The 27899-nt window shown below is 42.3% G+C and overlaps 1 protein-coding gene across 5 annotated transcripts; it reads left to right on the forward strand.

Annotated features, from left to right (window-relative positions):
* Positions 1-1119: 1119 nt before the first annotated feature.
* Sema4f (ssemaphorin 4F) lies at positions 1120-27899 on the forward strand. 5 transcript variants are annotated; one of them, XM_047522610.1, is made up of 14 exons: positions 1120-1341; positions 3533-3684; positions 4304-4363; positions 4582-4680; positions 9310-9403; positions 18794-18913; positions 19012-19163; positions 19755-19933; positions 20149-20296; positions 20376-20598; positions 20740-20849; positions 20951-21111; positions 25263-25321; positions 25576-27899. In XM_047522610.1, the coding sequence occupies exons 1-14, from the start codon at positions 1197-1199 to the stop codon at positions 26184-26186; spliced, it is 2313 nt and encodes a 770-aa protein (XP_047378566.1). In that variant the 5' UTR covers positions 1120-1196; the 3' UTR covers positions 26187-27899. The 5 variants fall into 5 exon arrangements, with proteins under 5 accessions (XP_047378566.1, XP_047378567.1, XP_047378568.1 ...); XM_047522613.1 differs by having other exon boundaries at positions 1211-1346; XM_047522611.1 differs by lacking the exon at positions 4582-4680.

A 27899-nucleotide genomic window follows, 5' to 3' on the forward strand; every position in this document is an offset into this window, starting at 1 on the left:
TCTTGCTTTTTTGGATCACTTGCTCTGAGGAAACCATCTCATGTTGTGAGGACACTCAAACAAATCCACAAAATCTATGTGGAGAACAATTGCCAACAACCAGTACCAATTTGCCAGGCATGGAAGTAGGCCATCTTGGAAGTGGATCTCCAGCCCCAGTGAAGCCCCATCTGCTATCTTGACTGTAATCTCATTAGAAACTGAGAGCCAGAGTACCCAGCTAAAATACTCCTAAAATTCTGACCCAAAGAAATTATGACAGAGAAATATTTATTTTTGTTTTAAGCTAGTAAATTCTGAAGTGAATTTGTTACATTTGTTATGCAGCCTAGATAACTAATGAAAAGGGGATAAAAGGATAAAGCAATAAAGGTTATAAATTAGAGACTGTAAGAGAACTAAGTGCTTGAGAGAGGAACTGGGATTAGAATGTAGGGGTTAGTAAATTATGGTCAGAACCTGTATTCGCCTTGTCTGATGGATAGACAAGTGAGCAGTTTTTGTCCCTCACTCTCAAACTCCTACTCATTTTTGAAGGCTCATTCAAACATCACCTCTTCTGTGAAACCTTTCTTCTTTTCTTTGGCAAAAATCTATCCCCTTTGGTGCACCTTACTACAACAAACATGCATCATTTTGTAAAACAATTACCTATTTTCAGTTATTTGTTTGCATTTTGGAGCCCCATTACACCATGAGCTAGCTAAAGGTAAGGACTGTGATTTTTAGTGTTTTTTCGTGTCACCGTGTCTGGTGATTGTGTTTTACGTCGTGCCTAGCACAAAATAATAATTTTGAGAAATTTGATGGGCGTATCCATTTACCCATGTATTTTCCCTACTAGTATAGTTATGGACATTTGGGTTTTTGGAGTGACAGGAGCAAAATCGCTACTGGAGGTCCTGGAGTGACACTTCCAGCCCGCTTCAGAGGTAGAACTCCCACCTACACCTGAGTATGGCTCCACCTCTGCCAGGGATGAGCCTTTCTTCCTCAGCCCCGCCTCCATTCAATTCCGATTGGCTGGAGAAAAGAAAAGCCAGACATTGGCCTCTTTTTGGTGGGCGGAGCCGGGCTGTGTTTCGTCTCGCGCCTCAGGCCGAGCCAGGCCGAGAGGACCCGAGTGGGGCCGAGACCAGGGGCCCAGAGCCGAGGCGGCTGGACGCGCCCCACCCTGCAGCCAGGCGGAGCCAAAGATGCTGGCCTCTGCCCCGCGGCCCCGCCCGGGCCCCGGGCCGCCTCGGGCCTTACCCTTCCCTCTGTTCCTGCTGGCGGTGCTGAGCGGCGCGGTGTCTGGCCGAGTATCACGCTCTGTGCCCAGGACCTCGCTTCCCATCTCTGGTAAGGTGCGGACGCCCTAGTCCTCAGCCCTTCACGCCGCGCGCAGCCCTCGCCCGCAGGTGCTCACACCTACCCGCTCTCTATCCCAGAGAGCCGCACCAGGGCCACCTCAACGCCTTGCACCGCGCCCGCAGCGCCCACACCCCTCAGGGACCCAGACAAGACGGCGGCACTCTGCTATTTCACCCCATCTCTAGCCCTGGCCTCGCGCCTCGGCTTCCACGACATGCCCAGGTTCCTCCCTCAGGTCCTTATTTCTAGAACCGCTAGAGAGATCAATCCCTTACCGTGCAGAGGCGGACACTGAGGCCCAGGGAAGGGTTGGGATTTGGCAGGGGTTGTCCATTTAGAAGTTCCTTCTCCCGTATTTCCCTAGTCCCCGTACATATATACCTGTGTCCAACACTCCAGTTTGAAGCCCATTCTATTCCCAGACCTTTCTTTCTAATAAACCATCCGCCTGGTTCCCCAGCTCAGCATTTACATCTTCTGAACTTCACTTCCCTATGATCACTTCAACACCCCCTCTGCTATCAAGACTCTTACCCAGCTCACAACCTCTGTCTTCCAAACTTAATCCCTTCACATCTCTGACACCAGCTTCCACACTCCCATGAATCAGATTCACCTTAACCCAGTAACTTCCTGAACTTTCTCTGCTTCCTCTGCCCATTCCCTGCCTTGGGTGTTGGCAAACCATTCTATCAGTTGTCTTAAAGTTCTGCTTAAATGATTTTGAAAGTCTTCAGAAAGAAAAAAGAAGGAGTGGACCATGTCCTTGGAAAAGATGTGAAAGAAGCCAGGGGATACCACAAGGTTAATAGTGATCATTCACATTTTAGAGATTCTGTTGAGGTGGGTGTGATTGTGGCATGGACTTTTGTTTTCTTCTTAGTGAGTAGGGTGGCAGACAGAACCAGTGAAACAAAGAGTAGAGTCTGTTGGCAAAAGCTCACAGTTGGGTAATAGTAATTTAAGCCTAAACTCAGGTCAGAAACATATAGGGATGCTCCAATCTCAGAGGCAAAGTTGTGGTCAGAGCCTGGGATTTCAGTTTGTGCTGGAGCAATACTACAAAGTAAGTTGAAGTTGTGAGGCTGAGTCGATGTCTAGAAATTCTGTGAAGTCTAGAAGGCAAGGTGAAGCAGAGCAGGGAAAACAAAGGAGGTTGGGTAAGCATGAGAAAGCAGGAAGAATAAAGCATTGATACAAGTACCCAAGTACCCCTCTGGAAGGGTGGATTGGTGAGGCTTACATCAGCATATCTAGGAATGAATGGGTTGATCGCTAGTTAACCATCTTGAGAACACCTGAGCAGGTGAAGCCAAAGAGAAGAACTGTACTGGTGTAGGGTTAGGGTCCTCACTGTTAGAGATTAAGCTAAGAAGGTAAATTCATTGGAAGTTATTTTTTAAATAGATAAGAGTTTCAAATGCTGATGGGGGTTTAGAATGCAGAATGCATCCCTGAGAAAGAAAGGGACTGTTTGTGAAATGTGTAGTATATGTCAGGTGCTTCCACATATGTTTATCTCACATAATTCTCCCAACAATCCTGGATGGTAGTGTTTACAGATGAGGAAAATGATGCTCAGAGAAGGCAAATAACTTATTCAGAATCACATAGCTGGTAAGTGGAAGAGCCACATTTAAATCCAGATTGGTCCATTTCTGAAACATACACTTTGTCCGCTATACACTGTACCTATTTGAGTGGAATGGGGTTGGGGAAGGTCAAGAAAGGTGGCTGAGAAAGGAGATAGACTCCTAATGTGTTGGTAAAAGAGGGAAACATTTCTAAGTAAAAAGGAGTTACTATTAAGCAGGATTAAAAATAAAACTCTACAATTTAGAACTTATACCTTCTTAGGTATTTTCAAATTAGGTATCACACTGATATGAATAGAAATAACAGACTTAATATTTATGCTGTTTATCTTAATAAAGAATTTTATTTTTATGGAAAAAGCATACTTGACTGGATTGCATGCTAAATATTCTGACTTCATCAATTGTCATGGGGAAGCGTAGATGATTGACCTGTCAAGGCTCGGTTTTTACCCCGATGGCTGCCAAATAAATAGCATTTGGGGGAAAAACAAAAATTGGCCTTTTGGCTTTGCTGTAGTAGACCCAACCCTTATGAAGCAATGGCTGATATCATTCTTCCCTCTCCCCCTCCCTTCCTGCAGAGGCTGACTCCTATCTCACCCGGTTTGCTGTTCCCCACATATACAATTACTCTGTTCTGCTTGTGGATCCTGCTTCCCACACACTTTATGTTGGCGCTCGGGACACCATCTTCGCTTTATCCCTGCCTTTCTCAGGGGAAAGATCCCGCAGGGTGAGTGATGATAGTGGGGAGGACCCCAGATCCTATAGCATGTGGTTAGATCCTAATTTAATGGAATGTGGGGGAGTTTTGTAATACCTCAAGATGTAAAAGTGGTGATTGTAGAAGGGAGAGATTGTCCACTATCTTAGCCAAGTGATGAGGGTGGGGTCATGATGTCTGAGGAGGCTATGGGAGAGGTTCAGTATGATGGAGAGGAGGCCACAGTGACTGGGTTTTAGGAGATAATGGACAGAGAGATCATTAGAATTTTAATACTCCAGGGAGACAGCTTTCAAATTTTTTTGATTACCCATTACTACTATGTTATTACTGGTACACAAGTATGTACTGAAAGAAATGTTCCTTGAAACAGTATTGGCTCTTCTATATTGGCTCTTCTATAGATAGATTCTGTTTCATTAAAAACAATATTGGTTGTGATTTCACAATTGATTTTATTACTTACTAATGGGTGAGGACCTCCCATTAATAAGTTGAAAAGCAGTGCTCTCGGGGGATGTCAGAAGTTCCCAAATTGATGGAGGTTGTTGAATTGTCTCATCTCTCCTGATCTTAAGGGAGTTTGGGGTGGGGGACCTAGGGAAAATGGTCACTACTCCTTTCTCAGATTGACTGGATGGTGCCTGAGGCTCACAGACATAACTGTAGGAAGAAAGGCAAGAAAGAGGTAGGTGTAACTAAATCCAGACTCTGTCCTGACAGTCCATTGAGACCTTGGCCCAGCCCTGACTTGGTGTCAGTCCTCTGGAGTGCTCCCATCCCAGGCAGGGATTACAATACCATCACCCATCATCCCTGATCCTAGAACTGCATCTAACTGTCTTGATCCTACCTTACCCTTCCTTGTACCTGCTGCTTCTGATTCTAACCATCTCTAACCCCCAGGACGAATGTCACAATTTTGTCCAGATTCTCGCCATTGTCAATGCCTCTCATCTCCTCACTTGTGGCACCTTCGCTTTTGATCCGAAGTGCGGGGTTATTGTGAGTGACGGGTGGGAGGAGGGGAGAGGGAACCTGTACCAGTATGAGTTATTTGGGGGTGGTGGGTGGGAGGATGGGAAGGGTTTTCTGTGAGTGACCAAGTGGGGCATGGTTAAGACAAACACTGTGCATGATAAGCATTGGGGTAAGGAGTGTCCTCAAAGGGTGGAGCCTGTGTCAGCTACTGAGGGAGGGTAGAAGGAGGAGGGAGACAGGGAAGTCCTCTTCAGAGGGGGAGGTATGAGATCCAGTGAAATGGTAAAGGAAGTTAGGGGAGCCTTGTGGGCTGGGAAGAGGACAGATCCAAGAGAGACTTTAGAAAGCAGGAACTTAGGTTTCCATGCCCTACGAATACTTTGGCCAGGCAGCTTGGGCCTGTTTCTTAATTAACGTAACCCAGACCTCCTTCTTCCTTCTATAGCATGTGATTGTTTCTTGCTCACTTTCCTTCCCTCCACTGTCAACCATATTCTGTGTGGGCTATGACTCTCTACTCTCATTCCTTCTGATGTCACTGCCCACTAATGTGATACCTGGTGGCCCAATATTATGGCCTTCAGGTGGATGCTCTGTCAACTACATTTCCTTCTAGATTCTGTTCATTGCTTCTGAAAACCTGGGCTTCACCACCCTCAATCCCAGGCAGATTTGGGACACGTGTACCTATAATGACATCTAGTCTAGACGTGGCCCTGTGAGTTCCTGGGATGGTGATTAGTTTTGAACTTTCAGCTTTTTTTAACTTTCAGTTAAACATTGTCAGAACTGGTCATTTAGCAGCACACATTTGTGCCTAGACCTTGGGGTGAGTCAAAAACCTCACGTCTTTTGTATTCTGTGTAGTACAAAACTTCCTTTCTTGATTCTGCTCCTTAACTGTAGATCTCAACTGCACCGTTCTGTAGTTTGCTGTGATCCAGTAATCCACCTGGATCAAGTCAGTGTGGATCTCCAAATGCCTCTTTATTATAGACCAGCCTCATATCTTGGGCTTAGGATGCTATAATTGCATATGCTTCATTGTTCTAGTTCCATTGGTTACCCTTGGGGTTAGTTGGACTTCAGTTGAGTCCTTTCCATAAGGCAGGTGATGGGTTCTTTACAAAGGTCTGGATAGTTCGCTCATCCTGGGAAGGTTTCTCATTTCAGGGTAGTGTTGAAAATCTCTATATCCCATTAGGTAATGTTGAGGCTCTACTTTCCTTTCAGTTCCCCTCAAGCTTGTGAAGTAGTAGTGGTACTGACATTGCTGTATTTATTCTTTTCTAGTCTGCTTAGGGATTCCATGGGTATGAATATCAGAGCCACAGTTTCTAGACAGTATAATTTTACCAAGTTAGCCTCCCAGGCTAACTTGAATTGGGACCCTATAGATAAGATATCTAGAATGTTCTGGACATATCTGTTAGGATTGGTGTGACTTGGATCCCTGGTCATTCTTGAGGGATATGAGCAATGAAGAGTGAAACCAAGGTTCTGTATTCTGCACTCTCACTAGTCTGCTCTTTCTCTGTACCCTCTTATCAAGTAGGCTCATGAAATGAGTGGCCATTCTTTGATCAAAATTCATTTATAGGAGAAAGATATTAGCTTCAAGCCACACCCTGTGCCTGCTTTGTAGACTTTTCGAACATTCTCTTCAGCCTTGACCTGCCTTATCTTGCCACCCAGCAACCCTACTTTCCTGGATCAAGTTCTGACTTTATGCTTAGTGCTGAATGGCTCATGTCCTAGATAGATGGCATTGAAACTATGTATAACTTTCTGAGAGCTTTGGCTAGACAGGACAACTTACTCAGAGTTGATCATGGAGAAATGAAGGTTCTTAAAAAAAGGAAGTTTAAGTGCTGTATCTATCAACTCCATCTATGGAGTACTGTTTTTTAGTGTCAGCTTATCAGATGGTAGAGGGAACATATTTTAATTTGATTTGTTGAAGGAACTTAAGCAGTTAACAGAGAAAAATTTTAGACTTCTAACAACAATGATAACAATGATGACCACTGAGTCCAGTATCTATGTAGGCTTGGCACTAGTTAACTTTATATTCTTGTTTAATTTTGTCACCACATCATGATATTTAGTTGTTATTTGCTTCCATTTTGTAAGTAAGGAAACTGAAGTTCAGAGCAATTTAAGTATCATGTCTAAGATTATATAGCTAGCACAGGCAGAACCAAAATTGAAACCTAGGTTTGTCTGGTTCTGCTCTACTATTGTGTCCTACTAGTCCAGGCCAAGCACCAAAGACCTTACCTGGCTTCAATTTCTTGTGTAATTTGATATGTTCGATGTATCAGGAGTAATCTTTCTCATCTTTTTTCTTTACCATCTGGTCTGGGAGAGGTCCTTTATATGCCTTCTCTCCATCTTGACCAAGGCCAAAGGACTGGTTCTAACTTCAGTGCTTTAGTGAGAACCTGCCTGACCAGCCATGGCTTACAGTTTGAGGGACTTGCTTCCATCATAACTGATTGTGAGAGTCTGTGTTGACTGACATGATGATGATGCAATGAAGAATCTCAACACATAATCTATATGTTCTATATGGTCTATATTCTCTATATTCTGCAGAAAATATATTAGAAAGCTCTTGCTCCTTTCAGACCCCAATTGAAGATCATTTGAACCACACAATAATCACAATGTGTCTAATTAATAGGAGGCTCACTTTCTCAAAAACTAGAAGACTAGATGACATGATGCCATGAGGGGGCTAGTTTTGACACATTGAGTTGTAAAGGGTTGATAAGCTATCCCTGTGAGAAAGTCCAGCAGCCAAATAAAAACATGAACTAGGAGAGTTTGGAAGACATCAGTCTTGGAAAGTTTGAGGAATGATTTGCATAGAAAGACTGGAAATACAAAAATAAATGAGACCTTTGACAGATGTGAAAAGGATTATGGATAGATTCTTGGGATACAAATGTAGGGGCTCAAAAGAAGGAGCTAGAGAAGTGACAATTAGATGGAAAAAGGACTATGGTAGAGTTTCAAGAGCCAAGGAATAGAATATTTTGAGAAGGAGAATGAATCAAAAGTAACAAATGGTACGTGAAGACGGAAGAGAATGAGGACTGAGAAAAGACTCATCATTTTAGTCATTAGTAAAATGTAAGGGAGAAGTTTTAGGCATAGAGATGAGAAAACACAATTTGTTTTCTAGTATAATAGGTGATTTGGGTTTGGATAAAACAAAGATAATTTTGAGAAGCAATGGAAAATAAGTAGGTTGGACTAGAATTTGTACTTTGGGCAATGGTGAGTCTTTTTGTCTTCCTTTCCTCCAAAATTTATCCAGTCAGTGACTGATACTTTGGAAGATTAATCTGGGGTGGATACATAGATAAATTGGGGATGGAGCCAGGCAGAAAGGAGGGCATTGCCATCATTCAGGTGAGAGGGAAGAAGGCAGCTGCATGCAGCAAGTATTTACTACATTTCCAGAGTGCCTGAACACCTTGATAATCACCAAACCATCATCTTTATCTTCAGGGGAGGATGTTCCCACTGCCATACAAGTGGAGCACTTGGGCTTCTGTGAGGTCTTCAATCCAGTAGGCTCTTTTGACCCAATATCTCCTACTTTTGGGGACCTCAGACCACAACTCATTTTAACAGCCCTTCTTCAAGGGTATCTTGATTAAATAAAAATTGTTAGCATCTACAGAAAAGAGATGAGGAATCTGAATGGACAAGTAGTATGCTAAGCTCAGGGGATATATGTCTGTGTTACTCTTTTAACTCTGTGCTGCTATACCATCCCAGTAAGTAAACCCCACCAGTTTGTGGGCTACAGAGAGCATGTCTGGCATTTTTGTGCTGTAACTTTGATTTTCAGTCAGCCACAGTTGACTTCCCTCTCAGTCCTAGGTTGAAATCATCCATGATTTCCATTGTTCGATCTTGTTTTGAAGACTTTCTTGTGCTGGATGCTAGACTAATTAACTTCTGGCTGGCCCTGGTAGAATTCTTAGGCCTCTCACCTCCTACCCAGGTCAGTCCATAGAGGAAGGTACTGCCTTTCAAATCCTCGAATTCTCATCTGAGCTTCATGTCACTCTTCACTGACTTTACAGATTCCCTTCTCCTCCTAGATGTATGACACTGGCACTGCCTTTCATTTTTGAGGTAGTAGAGGGAAGATGGTCCTTTTCTTTCTAGGCCCTGGGCTTCAGTTTGTCCCGTCAGTCTGAACTTTTCTTTATCTTTCCTAAGGGCTCAAGCCCCCAAGAGACCTGCTTTCTTCTCTGGTCCTCTTTGTCCTGTAGCATATTCTCTAACCAGTTGCAAACTCTACAGCTCAGCAGCATTTCAGAGGAAAGACCCATATCCAGCCTTGTTGTGTTTTTTTTTAGAACCATCCCAGGTAGGCCTTCATTAGGGCATATGGGTAGTGGGCACTAGGGGAATTGAGAAAAGAGGAATAAATGGGTGAGAAAGGGATAGCAGAGATGGTAAATGAAGAGGCGGGGCAGGGAATCAGGAATAGGTGACAGTGTGGGGATGATTGTAGAGGGAATGGGTGGTGAAGGGGAATTGGCTTTTCTTTCATCTGACCATCTTTGTACTTCTCACCATGAACCTTCCCCATGATCCCTAAACCAACTGCCCCCTTCTGGTCTGTAGGACGTGTCCAGTTTCCAGCAGGTTGAAAGACTTGAGAGTGGCCGGGGGAAATGTCCTTTTGAGCCAGCTCAGCGGTCAGCAGCTGTAATGGCTGGTGAGTGGGGAGAGACAAGAACCTGTGATTTCTTGCTCTGATTGCCTCCTTCCCCACCCCTGCTGTTGGAATTTCTGTGTCCTTTCTTTCCTTGGAATGTCTATTATTCTCATGTCTCTTTTTAGCCTTTCCTGTTCTTCCCTGAGTGCCTGTGACCACCTGCTTTTACCCACAGGTTGTTATTTCCCCAAAGTTCTCTCCAGAGAATATTTCCTCTGCATCTGTAGTGTGAGTGTTTCCTCTGTTAACGTCATTTTCTTCTCTCATAGTATTTATTTTTCTGTTTATAAGAGGAACATACTACAATGCATATTGTAATGAATTTAGAAAAAGCATAAAGAAGAAAATAAATCTAAGAATCTTTATATGATGATGAAAATAGTCTAGATCTGCACTGTCCAATCTGGTTACCACTTGCTGTTGTGGCTATTGAGCCCTTGATATGTGAATAGTGTGACTGAAGGAAAGAATTTTAAGTTTTATTTAATTTAATGTAAATGGCCCCATGTGCCCCACTGGCTACCATATTAATGCAGTTCTAGAATATCTCTACTTAGAAAACCACTTCTAATATTTTAGGATATTTGTTTCTAGCCTTTTAAGTGTGTGTGCACACCCATATATACTTACATGCTTACATTTTGCTGTCTAGTGCTTTGTTGTTTGGAGGAATCAATAATGACTGTGAAATAAATTCCTGTGACTGTTTTCTTTGAACAAGACATCTAGAGTTGCTCAAGTATGGAATGATTCCATCACAGATCATGCCCAAACCTTTTCTGGAAAATGACTATCTAATTCTTTGGTAGCCAGAGAACAAATTGTTTTTGTCTCACATGACTGTATTTGAGGTCAGACCATCTCACATCCACCTTCCAAATTCAGGGAAAAGGCAACTGTTTTCTTATGATTGTATAAAACAAATAGTTTCATGGAAATTTTATATTATCTTTATGTGTTTTACCCCATGGATATAATTTTGAATTTTATTGTATAAATTTATACCATAGGAATTTCTACATAATATAAAAATTCTTTATAGAAAGTCTTTTTAATGACATTATTACTCATTCACTGAGCATACCATAAATTAAACAACTTCAAATTGTTTATAAGTTGTTTTATTTATATTACTTTGAAGATTTTACTATTATCTATATTGCTGTAGTAAACATTTTTGTACACACTTTTGGTCCTCATTTTAGATCATTTCCTTAAGATGTCTAGAAATGGATTACTACAGCAAAGGGTGTGAACATTTTATGGCTCATTATCTGTTGCTAATTGAGTTTTTAGAAACGGTGAACCAATTTACACTCTAAGCCAGCAGTGTTGGAGAGTGTTTTGTTCTGTCACATAAATTTCACCACAATGTATTGTTACTATTTTAAAAAAATGAATTTGAGTTGAAAATGGCACCTTGTTTTAATTGACATTTCTTTGAACATTAGTGAAGTTGGACTTCTTTGTGTTTTAGGACTTTTTAAAAATTTATTTTTGGCAAATCATCTATCTGTTCATGTTCTTAGGCCAGTTAACAGAATATTAGTGTTCTACACATCTTTTTGTGATTATATGCTTTTAAACTCAGTTCTTTTTTTTTTTTTTTTTTCCTACTATGGGAGATTAAAGTAAGGGGTGCTTTACTATTGAATTACATCCCCATCCCTCTTTATTTTTTATTTTGAGACAGGGTCTCGCTAAATTTCTTAAGGCCTTGTTTAGTTGCTGAGGCTGGCCTTGAACTTGTGATCCTCCTTCCTTAGTTTCCTGAGTTGCTGGGATTACAGGCATGTGCCTCCACACCTGGCTCAGTCCTTCTTCATTTAGAGAGCAGATAAAAATTTTTCTCACTAAAAAGTTTTCCCCCAAATTTAACTCTTTACTATATTTGGAACTTATTTTGATGAAGGGCATGAGATGGGCATCTAAATTAATTTTTTCCTATCTAGTTAATCAGTTACTTAGCATTATTTATCTTATTTATTTTTTCTTTTTTCACTGACCTGCTGTCAACTTCATCATGAAATTATTTTTACCAGTAGTTTTGAACAGTATTTATGTAAAATAAAAGTTAGGACACATGATCTAATGATAAAGTTTTTTTCTTATGTATGATTTCATTTTTAGGAAATGTATTAAAAGCTGTACAGATGAAATCATTCTTTAGTCATTCAGTTAATGACTTTCCTTTTCAGAATAAAAACTTTTGAAAGTGAGCATAAAGTGTACCAACATTTGAGTTATCATGATTATCATCATTTACTATTAAAATTGATGAGACCTTGTTTATGCTCATACTTGTTTGAATAAAACAGTTTAGTCAATATTTTTCTTGGCTTTTTGTCAACACCTTTGGCAAAACTCTGAGCCAGCCATTGGTATAATTAAGAAAGATTTCTGAGTTTTAGTCATTGTAAATGTCTCTTGATTCTGCAAAATTGTTAATTAACATAAATGACTTTGTAATTGCATTAATCTAAAGTAATCAGTTAACATACTTTGTTTCAAGCAATGATCTTTAAGCATGTGCAAACCTCTATGAATAATTTTCTTTTCAGCAGCAAGTAAATTTGTATTAGCATGTGGCTTAAGAAGACCAATTTTGTAAATAAGTCATTGTGTGACAGAGTGGAAAGAGAACTTTCAAGGTTTAAAATTATTTATTTTTTTTAGATGATAACATTCAGTGTTGCCCAAAGGAAGGAAAAAAAAAAAGGGAAAAAATTCAGGGTTGTTTTTTAGCTGAAAATTGACAGAGGTATCAGAATTCACTTTGTAGTTTAGAACTGCCATCTCCAGTTAACATAGGAACTTTGTGTCTCTAGTTGCCTCAGATGCAAATCACAGTCAATACCAGTATTATAAATTTTCATCTGCAGTTCTAACTTTACAGGGATGTCATTTAAAATTTTTCTTGGTTTACTTAAGTGCCAGTATTCACTTGGGGCTTTTAGTATTGATCCATTGTGCCCTTCTGTTTTTAAATAAAATGGTGCCATAGAAACTTGTGCAAACAGTATGTAAGGACTAGAACCAAATTTCCCAGTTAAAAATCTATGACAATATCCTTAGACATATTAAAGATATTTCAAAATAAAAAGAACTTTTAGTAATTAAAATATTGTTACAATATAATAACAGAAGTATTCATTTTAAATTATAAAAATTACAATGTGCATTGTAGAAATACAGAAATGTATAAAGAAGAAAGTGAAACTTATTTGTAGTTCTTTCATCACAAGGTAATCACTTTTACTATTTTGGAGTATAATGAGGATTTCTTTAACTGTCTATGTGTATGTGGGTATTTATAAATAAAACAGAATTATCATGTATATTTCATTTGGTATTGTTAATGTTGAGCATTTTCTCATAGAAGTTATATTATTATTCAAAACATGATTTTTAGTAATTGCATATACTTATATTAATGTGGATAGTTTAATTATTTCCATGCAAGTATACATTCAAGTTTAAAAATCAGTTATTGCATTTATAAATAGTGTCACAAGTCAGGTAAGTTAGTGAATGCCTGTAATCTTCGGTACTTGGGAGGCTGAGGCAAGAGGATGCACCTCATTGTAGAGTGCCCCGGGTTCAGTTCAAAAAAGAAAATAAAAAACTACAATGGACATCTTTTCATACAAGTTTTTACATAAATTCTTTATATGAATCTAATTAATTGCATATGAGTCAACCCAAAAAATGGAATTGCTAGGTCAAGGGGTGTAAAGATTTTTTATGGTGCTCAATAGATTTGGATAAATTATTCTCAGTCCCACCAGCAGTGATGAGAGGGCCTGTTTTATCACACCCTTGTCAGTCCCAATTAATATAGTTAATGAACAGACAAAGAAACAGTGCCCTCCTCCAAAGTCCAATTTAATGTATATTTTAATTGATATTTCTACTAGAGAGGTTCAAATTTATAAAATGAATATTTTAACAATAACATTCACATTAGCCTAAAATCATTGGTGAGTCCATTTTAGTCTCCTTGGTGGGTTCTTTATCTTCTGCTCATTCTTTAAATATTGGGGTTCCTTAGGCTTCCATCCAAGAGCTTCTCCTCTTCTCTAAGTAGTTGTGCTGTTAGCCAGCCCTATGGCTTTTTTCCCCACTGCATTCAGATACCTGTAAAGACTGTACCTGTTTCCCAGGTCCTGAAAATATAGAGCACACATCCAGCTGCCTTTCAGATGTCTCTGCTTGGATGTCCCACAGGAATCTCAATATCATCATGCTCCAAACTCAGACTGTCGTTTTCACTCACCTTCTCCAAACCTGCTCTTCTGCCTGCATTCCCTCCTCTGAGTGCCGGGCACTCAGCCAGGTTAGCAGTCTTTCATCTTTGGTCTTCCACTACCAAAGGGAACAAATCGGGCTTTCATCACGATGAGCAGAAGCTTTTGCTTTTCTCTTTGGAAACTCATCCTGTGATTTTTATCCACTGCTTTCAGTCTCATTGCATCTTGTGATAATGCATCTGCCAAGGAGTGCTGCAAATGTTCCAGATGCACTGGCTGCTACCAGTGTTTTGGGGCTAAGCCTACCTCTTAAATCCATGTGTGTCTGCCCCAAGACTGGCATTCATACACTGAAACTAGACAGTTAATAGAAATTCAGCATAGCCAATAGAGGGAAAAGAAGAGTAAACACTGTATCTCCAAATATCTAATTATGTCCTACAAAGAGACTGTTAGAAAAAAATAAGAGGGTATCTAAAACGAGGAGCCCCAATCCTTAGATAAGGAAATGGAGAATATTAGAGTAGGAGATAAATATTCTGAAAAGCATCTGACCATAAGAAGAAAAGGAAGTGGAAAAAGCAAGGCCAGGGCATGTTTAAAATCTTTTAAAAACCAATGAACAAATAATTCCTATTGTTAATCTCCTTTAAAAGTGAGCATTTTGACATCAGAATGGAAATTGAAACCCCTGTTATGTAGTAGAATATTCACTGCCATGACACACCCCTGGCCTTTCAGTTTGGGGTTACTAACACACTCAGGAGGCCTGTTTCCAGGCTTCGCATCTGGGCAAGTCAGGATCTGTTTTCACACATAATTGTGATTTCTTTGACTGTGATTCTTCATATTTTGGGATTTTAATTTCTTTTGCATTTCTAAAATGAAACTATCTTAATTTGGGGGTTATAAAAGTAGAAGATGCTAACTACGAAAAGCATTTGATGAATACAAAAAAAGTAAAAAGAAAATAAAAATCACTTCCAATTCCATTGGTTAGAAATAAAGCATCATTAACACTGTAGAGTTATTGCTCCTTCAACAATCTTTCTTATGCTCACAGACATATATTCATATTTTAAAAAATGGAAATAGGGCTGAATTAGCTGGGCATGGTGGTGCACACCTGTAACCCCAGCAACTTGGGAGACTAAGGAAGGATTGCAAGTTCAAGGCCAGCCTTAGCAATTTAGTGAGGTCCTAAGCAATTTAACAAGACTCTGTCTCAATATAAAATTAAAAAGGGTTAGGGATGTGGCTCAGTGTTAAAGCTCCCTGAATTCAATCCCTAGTACCAAAATAATTAAATGAATAAAAATAGGACTGAATTATCCTCGGTAGTGTTTTTCTTTTCCTAACATGCTTTTTCACTGAACTCAAATGTGGACATCACTCTCTTTTGCCCATCATCTTTTACCAATAGCTAGACATGTACTTTAATGTTTACTGACTTGATCCATTCAGCAATAATTTGCTAAAAAATTGTACATTAAAGGATGCTTTATTATATGAACATTGCAATTCCATTGCATTGGAATTGAGTTTTTCTTGGAGAATTTTGGCCCTGCAGTGTCCTGTGTCCTCCTCTGGACTCATGTTCTCAGGACTGTGGTATCTGCTTACACCTGTAGTTGATAACACTCTTCTCTGAGTTAGTGAGTGTGAAGGACTGTGACAAGCCCCCTGGTATTTCTGGAGCATCTGGAGCCCTGCTATTTCCTCCTAAATTTGTCTGATCCCTTCTCCTGTGCCTGAGTGTCTGTGACCCTCTGCTATTCCACCCCGAGTGACTGTGTTCTCTTCTACATTCCTAGGTTCCACCGTTGCTGGTTCCTCCATTGATTTCTTTAAATTTTGGGACTCTTTACCTCCATCCACTGCTGGATCTTTGCATGGTTTCCTGTGGTCCTTTACTGTTTCTAGAATAATGATTGTTTCTCCCCAAACTTACATTCTACCTCATGTTCCCTAAATATTTATAACTGTCTCCTGTAGATCATCTCCTTTCATTCTCAGAGTATCCACAACACAGTTTTGATGAGAGTTTGGCTTTTGAGTATTTTGTATATCATACTCTTAAAAAATTTTTGGTTTTGATACAGAAGATTTAATCAAAGGGCATTTTACCACTGAGCCACATCCCCATCCCTTTTTATTTTTTATTTTGAGATGGGTTATTGCTAAGTTAGGGTGTTACTAAGTTGCTGAGGCTGAGACTGACCCCTAACTTGTGATCCTCCTGCTTCGGCCTTCAGAATTGCTGGGATTGCAGGTGTGTTCTACCACATCTGACTTTTAGAGAAAAGTTTTAATCTGAGCTCTTCTGTATCCATTTTTTCCCTCCTTGAAAGTACAGAGGATTGATTTATTTGCTGCTCTATTTGCTGCCAGGACCTATGACCAATATTTGGTTTTTATTTACAGAAATTATCTGGAAGGGAATGGGATGTCATTTTATAGCTCCCACTCTTCTTCTGGTAGCAAGTCAAGCATATGGCCCTTTGAGGTTTCATAAGGAGATGTAACTAACATGTACTGAATGACTGCCATATACCATGGCCTTACTAGGCTATTTATTATCTCATCTAATCCTTAGCACTTGCTTTTATTCCTATTATAAATTTGAGGAACCTGAGGTTTAGGGAAGCTCGTTTGCCCAAGATCATATACTACAAGTATGTATTCAGGGTTCCAAGCTAAGTCTTTCTGGTCCCAAAACACTTGAATTCTTTTTGCACTTTCAGATGATGGAACAATCTCCCCTTCCCAACTCTCCCCCACTCTTTTCAACCTTCACTTCTGCCCTCAGAAGTTTCCTGACCCTTTTTTGTTCTAGAGTATATTTTTCAAGACTGGTTATCTTACCAGTGCCTGTGGCACACAGCTGCTCTGGAGCATCTGTGACTCCATGATGATTTTGCTTTCTGCCATGTGTCCCTGCTCTCTTCTGCTCCTGGAAGCCAGTGAGCTCAAGCCTCCATGGTCCTTGTTAAGATTTTTGTGCACCAGCTTCCAGCACACAGCCTCTGCACACACTGCCTCTTTTTTTAAATTAAAAACTTATTGGTACATTACAATTATACATAATAGTAGGATTCATTATGCCACATTCGTATGTGCACGTAACATAATCTGATCAGTCTCATTCATAGGACCTTCCCTTTTCTTCCTCTCTCTCGTCTCCCTGATCTGCTTATCCTACTCTACAGACATCCTTTCTGTTATTTTTATTGTTTTAATCAGTGCATTATACTAATACACACACCCACACCCACATACTCATGGTGGGATTCATTGTGTGGTACCTTCATACACATCAGTCTCTCTTGCTTCTTCAGTCTCATGACCTTGCTGTACCTTTCTTCCTGGCTTTTATCTTCGTGTCATTCATGCTATGACTTAAGCAGGATGTATGATACTCCCTAGTTGCTAACTCTGGCCCTGTTTCCCAGATCCTTCTTATTAATTGCCTTCTGCAATCTCTGACCCATGTCCTGAAGCCACTTACACCTTAGTCTGTCCAACAGCTGAACTCACGTCTTCTCTACCTTCCCCTACCGTGGGCCTTCTGCTGTCATTTCCTGGCTTGGTTAATAATAACACCTGCTATCATCCATCTTATAAGCTAGAAACTTTAAGAAATGTTATTACTCCATTCTCTTATATTTCTTATTCAATTGATTTTCAAATCTTGTTAATGGATTCTACCCCAGACCTATCTTCTGAATCCCTCCCCTTTGTTTTCTCTGCCTTGCCTTAGTTCTGGCTTTCCACATTTTTTTTTTTTTTTTTTCCAGTGCTGGGGATTGAACGCAGGGCCTTGTGCTTGCAAGGCAAGCACTCTACCAACTGAGCTATCTCCCCAGCCCTGGCTTTCCACTCTTTCTGGACTGCGTGAAGGTCCTTTAACTAGCATTATATTCTTAAAAATGATTATGTCACTCTCTTCCTAAAAAAACAGTCTCTGCAGTTTTGCTCCTCCCCGTAGGGTAAAGCCCATGGCAGAGGAGATTCTTCACAATTGGGTGTCCATCTCCACCCCTCCAGCTTTATCTCTGCTTACTTGTCCTGCATGGCAACTCCCTCTGGGCTTTAGCCACCAGTGTTGCACATCCCCAAACATGGCTCTACTCTTCATTCTCCTCTTTGCTGCTTGCAAAGTCCTCTTTCTATCTGGCAAAATTCTTTAGAGATGCTACTCCCTTACGGAGATGTAGCTGGGTCCTTCCTGCCCATCTATTAGTTCAAGCCTCCTGGTGTCTGTGTCTAGGCAGGTGTCCTTGACCTGCTGCTGCCCTGATTCAGTTTCTTTCTACTTGTGTCTGAGCCTTGGCAGTGTTACTCAAGCTGGCTATAATTCTTTCCCATTCAGCCCACAGAGCTGCACCTCTTTCCTGTCGCAGAGTGGCAGAGACCTACTATTTGTGGGGTGCGTCTGCACCTCCTCTGTACAGGAGGAAGGACCCCATTCCTCTGTTGCTTCCCCAGCTGTCTGTGAAACCTCCCTTCATTTCCTGGGCTGGTGTTTCTCAAAGGAGGACTGAATCATTTGCATCAAATAATTGCTTGTTTTTGAAATGCAGGTTGGTGTGTTGCACACCGCCCTCCAACTTTGAATGAGAATGCTGGGCCCAGGGATCTATATTTTGATCAAGTTCCCTAGCATTCTAGTATAACCTAGATTTGTGATTTGATCTAGGGCAGTACCCACTGATGTTCAGAAAGAATACTAGTTCCCTTAGACTTGACCATGGTGGAGAACTGAATTAAGCTGGAAATGTGCTACCAAGCCAGAGCCCCTCCTGGAGACTCACAGTAGTTAGTTAGCATATTGTAACAGCACAACCCCCTGCAATCAAACCTGATTTCCACAAGAAAGGCCTTCATTCTCCCTTCACACCAATGGACACTCCAGCAATTTTCCCTTAACACTGGTTTCCTTGCTGCCTGTAGTGGTTTATTTCTACATTTACAGTAAATCAGGGGATTCCTGTGATGTGCTTAGTGGTGTCTGGCACTTAGTGGACGCTCACTCAGTTCTGAAAGTTGCTGCCCTGCTTTATTCCCTGCTCTACCTATGACCACTTTTACTTCCTTCAGCAGGTCTTTGACACCCTATCTCCTCCCTCTCGTCCTGCAGGGGGGGTCCTCTATGCCGCCACTGTGAAAAACTACTTGGGGACAGAGCCGATTATCTCCCGGGCTGTGGGTCGTGCTGAGGACTGGATTCGCACAGAGACCTTGCCATCCTGGCTTAACGGTGGGGAGAGGGAGAGGAGTCCCCTGGGGCACAGACTGGGTGGAGATTGGGTAGTCCCATCTGTGTTTGTGGGGATCTGAGGCCACTGGTCTCTCCAGCCCCAGCCTTTGTCGCAGCCGTGGCCTTGAGCCCAGCCGAGTGGGGGAATGAAGATGGCGATGAAGAGATCTACTTCTTCTTTACTGAGACTACCCGAGCATTTGACTCATACGAGCGCATTAAGGTCCCACGGGTGGCCCGTGTGTGTGCGGTGAGACCTCCATCCCAGCTGTCTGTCTGGTGTCTCCTCCTCTCTTCTTCCTGTTTTTTTCTCTCTGGGCCTTTGCATCTCTCCTCTGTTTCATTTTTTTCTCTGCCTTGATTTCTTTCCTGGGAGCTTGAGGAGTATGGGGGAGGGTCTCCAGTATCTCTTACCCCAACAACTACCCTTGTGGCACACTTCCCCCAGGAGGTGGATGTGTGGAGGTTAAAGGCATGGGTTCACCACTTACTGCCTCAGTGACCCTGGGTAGGATCTTTATCACCTTTGAAACTCATCTGCAGAGTGAGGTTAATAATAGTGTTGACCTGTAGGGTTAATCTGAAGGCTAAACAAGCTAATACATTATACTACTGTACTTTATAAGTACACAGTTGACTTAGTCACTGTCATTGTAATTGTGACCTCATCCACCTTTGTATCACATTGTCCTCACAGTTCCTCTGTCTCTGTTTGTCCTGGCATTTTTGTGCATTTGTCCACGGTTACCCTGAAGTCAGGGAGGAAACTTGTATTGGTCTGCACACTCCTTGCTGAGTATTAGTCTTCTAAAGAGAATTTCCCATGTGCTTGTCACCCCAGGGAGACCTTGGGGGCCGGAAGACCCTCCAGCAGAGGTGGACAACATTTCTGAAAGCTGACCTACTGTGTCCAGGGCCAGAGCATGGCCGGGCCTCCAGTGTCTTGCAGGACATGGCTGTGCTTCGACCTGAGCCTAGAGCAGGGACCCCTATCTTTTATGGCATCTTTTCCTTCCAGTGGTAAGTGCTTCTGGTGTGGAGGAGTTACAGGGTGGGAGATTCATGGAGTTGGTGCAGTGTCAGTGCTGTCCCCTTCAGAGGGGTGGACTCTCCCTCCCCTGGCTGTGTGGCTCCCAGTGTATTTCTCAGAGGGGACGTCCTCTCTTTCGACAAGGGATGAGTTACTGTCCCTCAGCTCTCCCCAGATATCTGGTTCCAACCTGTGATTCTTTCAGGGAAGGGGCTGCAATCTCTGCTGTCTGTGCCTTCCAACCACAAGATATTCGGACAGTGCTCGATGGCCCCTTCAGAGAGCTAAAGCATGACTGCAGTAGGGGACAGCCTGTCATGGACAATGATGTGCCCCAGCCCAGACCTGGAGAGGTGAGGGGGAGGGGGCAGGTCTTCATCACAGGCCTGAATTAAAGAGCAAGAGGCACTCTAAGCCCTGTGTTTCCTCTAGTGCATCACCAACAACATGAAGTTCCAGCAGTTTGACTCATCACTCTCCTTGCCTGACCGTGTGCTCACCTTCATCCGAGACCACCCACTCATGGACAGACCAGTGTCTCCAGCTGACGTTCACCCCCTGCTGGTCACTACGGATACAGCCTATCTCAGAGTCGTGGCCCACAGGGTGGCCAGCCTCTCAGGGAAAGAATATGATGTGCTCTACCTGGGGACAGGTACATTTAATGACTAGTCAAGCATGTTGCCCACATAGTGCATACTGTCATCACAGAGAGGGTCCCCTAATACATACCGGCATCAGAACCCCACACACAGAGACAGTTATGCTGTTATTCTTGATCCTTGCTGCCTCCCAGAGGACGGACACCTCCACCGAGCAGTGCGTATTGGAGCCCAGCTCAGTGTCCTTGAAGATCTGGCCTTGTTCTCAGAGCCTCAGCCAGTTGAGAGCATGAAACTGTACCACGTGAGTTGTAGATTTGGGGGAATCTGGTGGAGAGACATCTGAATTTAGAGCCAGTTATATAACACTGAGGTCTGGGAGATCCAGCATTTCCCCTTCTGTAGGGTTGGCTCCTGATTGGCTCCAGTACTGAGGTGACACAAGTGAACACAACCAATTGTGACCGTCTCCAGAGCTGCTCAGAGTGCATCCTGGCCCAGGACCCTGTCTGTGCCTGGAGCTTCCGGCTAGATGCATGTGTGGTCCATGCTGGGGAGCACCGAGGGTGAGTGTAGCAAGACTGGTCTCTTTTGTCTTTTGTCCCAGAATTCTGTCCAATCCATGTGTCTGTTTCTTTTAGTCTGCTAATGCCACCCTTTCTGTGTTTTTCTCTTCTGTTAGTGTCTGTATCACTTGCGTGTCCCTCTATCAGTCCATACTGACTCATCTGTCTGTCCATCTGGTGCTGTCTCACAGATGTCTTTGTCTGTGGGCTAGGCCTGTGCTGATAGTGGCACTGAGTCCATGTTAGTCAGTGACAGTCAATGACACTCCATGTCAGACAGTGGGACTGAATCCATCTCTGGTAGACGCTTTTCAGTTTTCATCTTACAGGAGCTCTCAGAAGTGTTTTCACAGTCTATCACTCCTTCCTTCCTTGAAATACTCTTTTCTTTTGCCTTCTGTGGCTCTCTGTTCTCTTGTCACCCTATTGATTCCTTTCTCATCTAACTGCTGAGTATGGATATTCCTCAGGGCTGAGTCCTGGGTCCCCTCTCTTTATACTTCTACACTCTCTCTAGGTGATTTCAATGCCATCTGAGTGCTAATGATGACCACAGATGTGTCTCTAGCTGAGCTACAGCACTCCCTATCCAACTATCTACCTGATGTTCCCCTTGGATTCTTCATGAGCAACTCACGCTTAGCACGTCTAAGATTGCACACTTGTTTTCCTCTTTCCCTCACATGCTCTTCCTCTGGTTCTTACTTTGATAAACTAACCCCCTTCCTCCCAGGTGTTCAAGCCAGACCTCACCTGCATTATATTGCAATTTGTACTGATTCTAGGTCTACCCTCTTCCCTTCATCTCTGCTGCAACCTCCCTAGTGCAAGCTCCTTACTTCTTTACTGGACTGCTCTAATAACCTCCTGATTGATCTTCTCTTGCTCATGTTGTGCTCCTGCCACCCACTTGCCATTCAGCAATTAACTTAAAAACACACATCACATTGCGGAAGCAAATCCCTGACATTGTGTTCATCCTAATATTTCAACATAGATCTCTACCAGATAAGGTCTCTCTTTAAAAACATTTTACCGTTGGAAATTTCAAGCATATTCAAAAGTAGAGACTGATATAATAAATGTCCATGTATCTATCCTTCAGCTTTAAAACCATCTCCTCCTTGCCAATCTTGCTTTATCAACACCCTCACTCTCTCCCAAATGTTTTGTAGCAAACCTTTAGACATCTTGACTTCATCTATAAATCTTTCTTCATGTATCTCTAACTTAGAAAGTCTCTTTTTTTAAAAAAAATTGTTTTAGTTGTTGATAGACCTTCATTTTATTTATTTATATTTGGTGCTGAGAATCAAACACAGCACCTCACACATGCTAGGCATGTGGTCTACCACTGAGCCACAACCCCAGCCCTAGAAAGGTTCTTTTTAAAAGATAAAAGATAATCATTATATTATGTAATGGATAATATTATCATTATCATACCAAAGATTTAATTTATTTTTGGGGGGAGGTACTGGGAATTGAACTCAAGGGCACTTGACCACCAAGCCACATCCCTAGCCTTATTTTGTATTTTATTTAGAGACAGGGTCTCACTGAGTTGCTTAGCAACTCACTTTTGCTGAGGCTGGCTTTGAATTTGAGATCCTCCTGCCTCAGCCTTCCCAGCCCCTGGGATTATAGGTGTGCGCCACCATACTCAGCTCCAAAAATTTAATTTCTTAATGTCATTAAATATCTAGTCAATATTCTAATTTCCCCAGCTGTATACACTTAAAAAATAATCTAAGTTGGGGTTCAAATAATATCTGTCAAAGTTGATGTTGGTTTATATGTTTTTTAAGTATCTTTTAATCTTTGAGATTTCAATGGGGTATTTTTGGTCAGTTGTTTGGAAAGCATGTTTTTCTAACCTTGAGATTTCCCTGTTTGAAGCTCAGTTAATTTACAGTCTCTTTATGTACTACAGAACCTCACATATGTGCTGTGGTAGAACCCAGCATATTATAGAACCCTGATGTACTATAGAACCACAGTGTTACAAATCCTTTAAAATCAAACAGATAATTTACAAATGTCAAAAGAGCATGAAACGTTTACAATGATAACTGACATAAAATCAGAGTAGTCATAAAATTTAATTTTGTTTTTCCAATATTCATTTTGAATTATAAATGTAAAATCTTGTACCATCTCTTAATCAGACCTGACATTTTTCCAAGGATATAAAGTAACTCGAGGAGGGCAGGATTGGCCAGCTTTGCATTTTTTTTTCTTTGTATCATGGATTGAACCTAGGGGTGTTTAAACACTGAGCCACAACCCAAGCCCATTTTTATTTTTTATTTTGAGATAGGGTCTCATTAAGTTGCTTAGGGCCTTGCTAAGTTGCTGAGACTGGTCTCAAACTTGTGATCCTCCTGCCTCAGCCTCCTGAGTTGCTGAGATTATAGGCATGTGCTAGCATGCCTACATTTAAAAAAAATTATTTATATATATATTTTCAGTTGTTGGTGGACCTTATTTTATTCATTTATTTATATGTGGTGCTGAGAATTGAACTCAGTACCTCATATGTGCTAGGCAAGCACTCCACCACTGAGCCACAATTGTAGCCTGATTCCTACATTTTTGATTAAGAACTTTGACCTGGTCTTTTAGTTTCATTTGGGAAAACTTTACATCTCTAGGGCAAAAGCAAATGCTTTATTCTTTCCCTTATTGTAATATTTATTACAATAAGAATTTCAATGTCCTTACGTGTCCTTTGTACTTGAGCCTGAAAGTTTACCTTAGGATATGTGTGAGTTTGGAGGGTGTCAGGGGAGGAGCACGGGGTGTGTGTATATGTCAGTGTGCTCAGTTGGTACTTCTGAATATTCTGCCCTCTAACCTCAGTTCACAGTGGAGAGAAAAACAGACTGTGAAGTTCCTGTAGCTACAGCTGTACATACAATCTTCCCATATTTCTCACTCACAGCTAGACTCAACAGCCAGGCTTGTTTTACCCTGGAAACTTTCATTCATTCATACCACTCTTGGAGATCATTTCAGGAACCTTAATTTATATTGAAGGAGTTCACACTTTCAAATGGAGTCTGCCTCTGGTCAAGGCTTTCAGGCGTTCAGACTTTTTACCTAACCTTCACTGACAGCCCTAGTAGAGGTATCATTGGCCTCCCTACCTCAAAAGTGATGCCATAGAGCTCAGCAGTGAGTGGTTCATCTTGCCATTACCGTCTGCCCACATTTTGGAAATACCAGATTGTGTTGTTTGAAACATTAGAGGCCAATATATATTAACAGTTGTTGATGAGAGTGAGTTCCTCCATAGACAAGCCACTTTTATGAAATGAAAAGTCTCCTCACCCTTACAGAATTTTGATTAGTATTTACAGAAAAGAATTTGCTGTTTTTCTAAACAGAAAAAGAAGAAACAACTGTAGTTCATATATATGTGTGTATATATATATATATATTTATATATATGTGTGTATGTGTACACATATATATACATACATACATACACATACACATATGTGTGTATGTGTGTGTATATGTATATATATACACACACACACACACACACACACACACATATATATATATATACATACATACATACATACATATATATCCCCTGAAAAATTATGTGATTGTGGACAACCAGGTTCATTTCTTAGAAGATTTCTGTTTCTTTTTTCTTTTTGCAGTACTGGAAGTTGAACCCAGAGGTGCTGTACCACTGAGTTATATCCCCAGCCCTTTTTATTTTTTATTTTAAGACACGATCTCACTAAATTGCTGACACTAGTTTTGAACTTGAGATACTCCTACTGCAGCCTCCAGAATCACTGAGATTAAAAATATACACCACTGTGCTTGGCGTTTTTGTTGTTGGTATTGTCTTGGGGATCAAAGGTTCCCATTTCTTTTAAAGCTCACCCACCAAACATTTTTCCAGCAGACCATAGGCTGCCAGAAATATGTGTAGAATTTGATATGGCAGATATCATGAGGAATATGAGGTATTGTGGAAATTTTTGGTGATAAGGAGAATAGTAATTAATTCTAGGGGTGATTTATTTGATGATAGAAATGTTATCAGTTAGTAAATTTTCCATGGTACCTAGGAGGGTAGAAGAGAATGCTGATAATGTATTTACCAAGTATTCTCTTCTTTGTAGGCTGGTCCAAGACATAGAGTCGGCAGATGTCTCTTCTTTGTGTCCCAAAGAGCCTGGAGGTCTGTATGGTTTATGGAAATGTGGGTGGAGTGGCTAAAAAGGAGTTAAAGGTTGTCCATTTTATACCTACTTTAATATTTGGATCCTGGAAGACATGGCAACCAGTGTCCCAGGGCCTTACCCTCTTTGGGAATCCCCTTTTCAATTTTGTCCCCATGGCACCATCTCATGTCTGATATCACCCCACATTTCTCTCCCCTACACCCCCAGACTATAGCTTTATCACCTTTGTGCCTATGCTGTCTTTCTGCAGAACACCCAGTAGTGTTTGAAGTTCCTGTGGCTACAGCTGCACATGTGGTCTTGCCATGTTCCCCCAGCTCAGCATGGGCATCCTGTGTGTGGCACCAGCCCAGTGGAGTGACTGCACTCACCCCCCGGCGGGATGGACTAGAGGTGGTGGTGACCCCAGGGGCCATGGGTGCTTATGCCTGTGAATGTCAGGAGGGTGGGGCAGCCCGTGTGGTTGCTGCTTACAGTTTGGTATGGGGCAGCCAGCAAGCTCCTGCAAGCCAGGCCCACACAGTGGGGGCTGGGCTGGTTGGCTTCTTCCTGGGGGTTCTTGCAGCATCCCTTACTCTCCTCCTGATTGGCCGGCATCAGCAGCGACGGCGACAGAGGGAACTTCTGGCTAGAGACAAGGTGGGCTTGGACCTTGGGGCCCCGCCATCTGGGACCACAAGCTACAGTCAAGACCCTCCCTCCCCTTCTCCTGAAGATGAACGGTTGCCCCTGGCCCTGGCCAAAAGGAGCAGTGGTTTTGGTGGCTTCCCTCCACCCTTCCTGCTTGATCCTTGCCCGAGCCCAGCCCACATTCGACTAACTGGGGCTCCTCTAGCCACATGTGATGAGACATCCATCTAGAGCCGGGTAGGTGACCACTAGTGCATGAGTGACCACTGAAACAAAATGACCACTGAGACCAGGTCACTGTACCTGGAAGACCATCCTGGCCTCCCAGTGTTCTTTGAGTCTGGGTGATCACCTGGATTTCAGTGTCTGCCCTCTCCAGGCCTTGATGGACTTGGGGCAGGGTTTTTGCCTGATGTGTGATTCCCATGAGAAATCAGAACTGCTCTCTGCAGGGAATCTGGCTTTCCTCCCCACCTCTGAGCCCTTGTGACCCTCCAACCCTGGCCTCCTATCTTGGGCCCATTAAGTTTGGGAGTGGGGCTCAGAGCAATGACTGCTCTGGTTGGGCCCAGCCAGAAAGAAGAGCCATAGAGGTGGGTAGGGGCTAATGTGCGTTGAGTCCTCAGGGTGGTTGTGCTGATCCTCCAGTTTAGTGACTTTCTGTGGGGAATGCATGATCCCCATGCTTCACCATGATACCTCTGCCCTGAGATTCCCCATCCCAGTTTCCCTTCTTCCATGAAAGAGCAGGTGTAAATATATTGGTGTTCATAGGAGACCTGACCACATGTGCATGAATGACTGGGCCAGTGCTTAGGTGTTTGGGGGGTGAGGGTAGAGGAGGGAAGGTTGGAATGGGGCATTGCCTGCAGAACTTTATACCCTGTAGCCAGGGAGGAAATGGATTTCCTTCCCCAAAGGAAACAAAACACTGCCCTTCTCCCCACTTCCCTACACCCTTCTGTAAAGTTGGGTAGAGAAAAGCTCTCAAAGTGACCTTCTAGGTGGGAAGGGCAGTGGTACATGTGACCCCATCCTTTTCTTTGTTTTTACCTTCTGGCTGCCACCACTGCCACGCCACAGCTGCTCTTTCCCTGGCTGCGGTGCAGGTTGAAGCCCCTTTCCTTGGCTCCCATTAAAAATAAACTTCACAGTATTCTAAATATTAGGGATGACAAAAGGGGGAACAGTCACAGGAAGTGTAAACAGCTTAAAGATAGGTTTGCATCAGTGACTTTACTCAGGTGATACCATTGCCCAAAAGCAGGAGTCACTCACCTGGGGCCTGTGGACTCCCTGAAATTGTATGCTAAATGTTGTCTGTACTTGCGTGTCTCTATTTTTCTGGGGGAGGTTTTATGGCTTTCATCAGATTCTTAAGGCCTTAACAAAGTTAAAGGACCACTGCCTGAGATGACCACTCTTGGGCCAAGCCAAGATGGTGCCACTCTGTGGCAGCCTCTCCTAGCCTTGCCCTGCTGCCTGTGGCCAGTCCCTGGACTTGTAGCTGATGGAAGCCTGTTTATCCTGTCCACGGAAGCTGGATTCTGTGCATATTTGAAGAGACTGTCAACTCTGACCAAACGCCCAGACCTCTTCCTGCTTCACAACTCCTGCGTGCTCTAGGCTTCTCCTGCTCAGTCCCGGTCTTGGCCTATGTATGTGCCTCATTCATCCCTGGTGAGGGATTCCCCGAAGCTCCAGTGAACAATTCAGCCCTTGCCAGTTTTCTGCTCTACTTTCCTTGGCAGCAGCCTGTGAACTACTGGAGTCCCCTTGGGTTTGGAGTTACCAGTGGTATTGCCACTAATAAGTGTATGATCTTTGACATGCCATCTAACCTAGGGACATTGGTTTACTCATCTGTAAAGTGGGGATAATAATACCTACCTCAGGGTTGCTGCAAGGATTAAATGAGAAAATGTATAAACAATAAAGCACTGT

The sequence above is a fragment of the Sciurus carolinensis genome, chromosome 13, assembly GCF_902686445.1.
Source record: "Sciurus carolinensis chromosome 13, mSciCar1.2, whole genome shotgun sequence".
NCBI classification, from domain to species: Eukaryota; Metazoa; Chordata; class Mammalia; order Rodentia; family Sciuridae; genus Sciurus; species Sciurus carolinensis.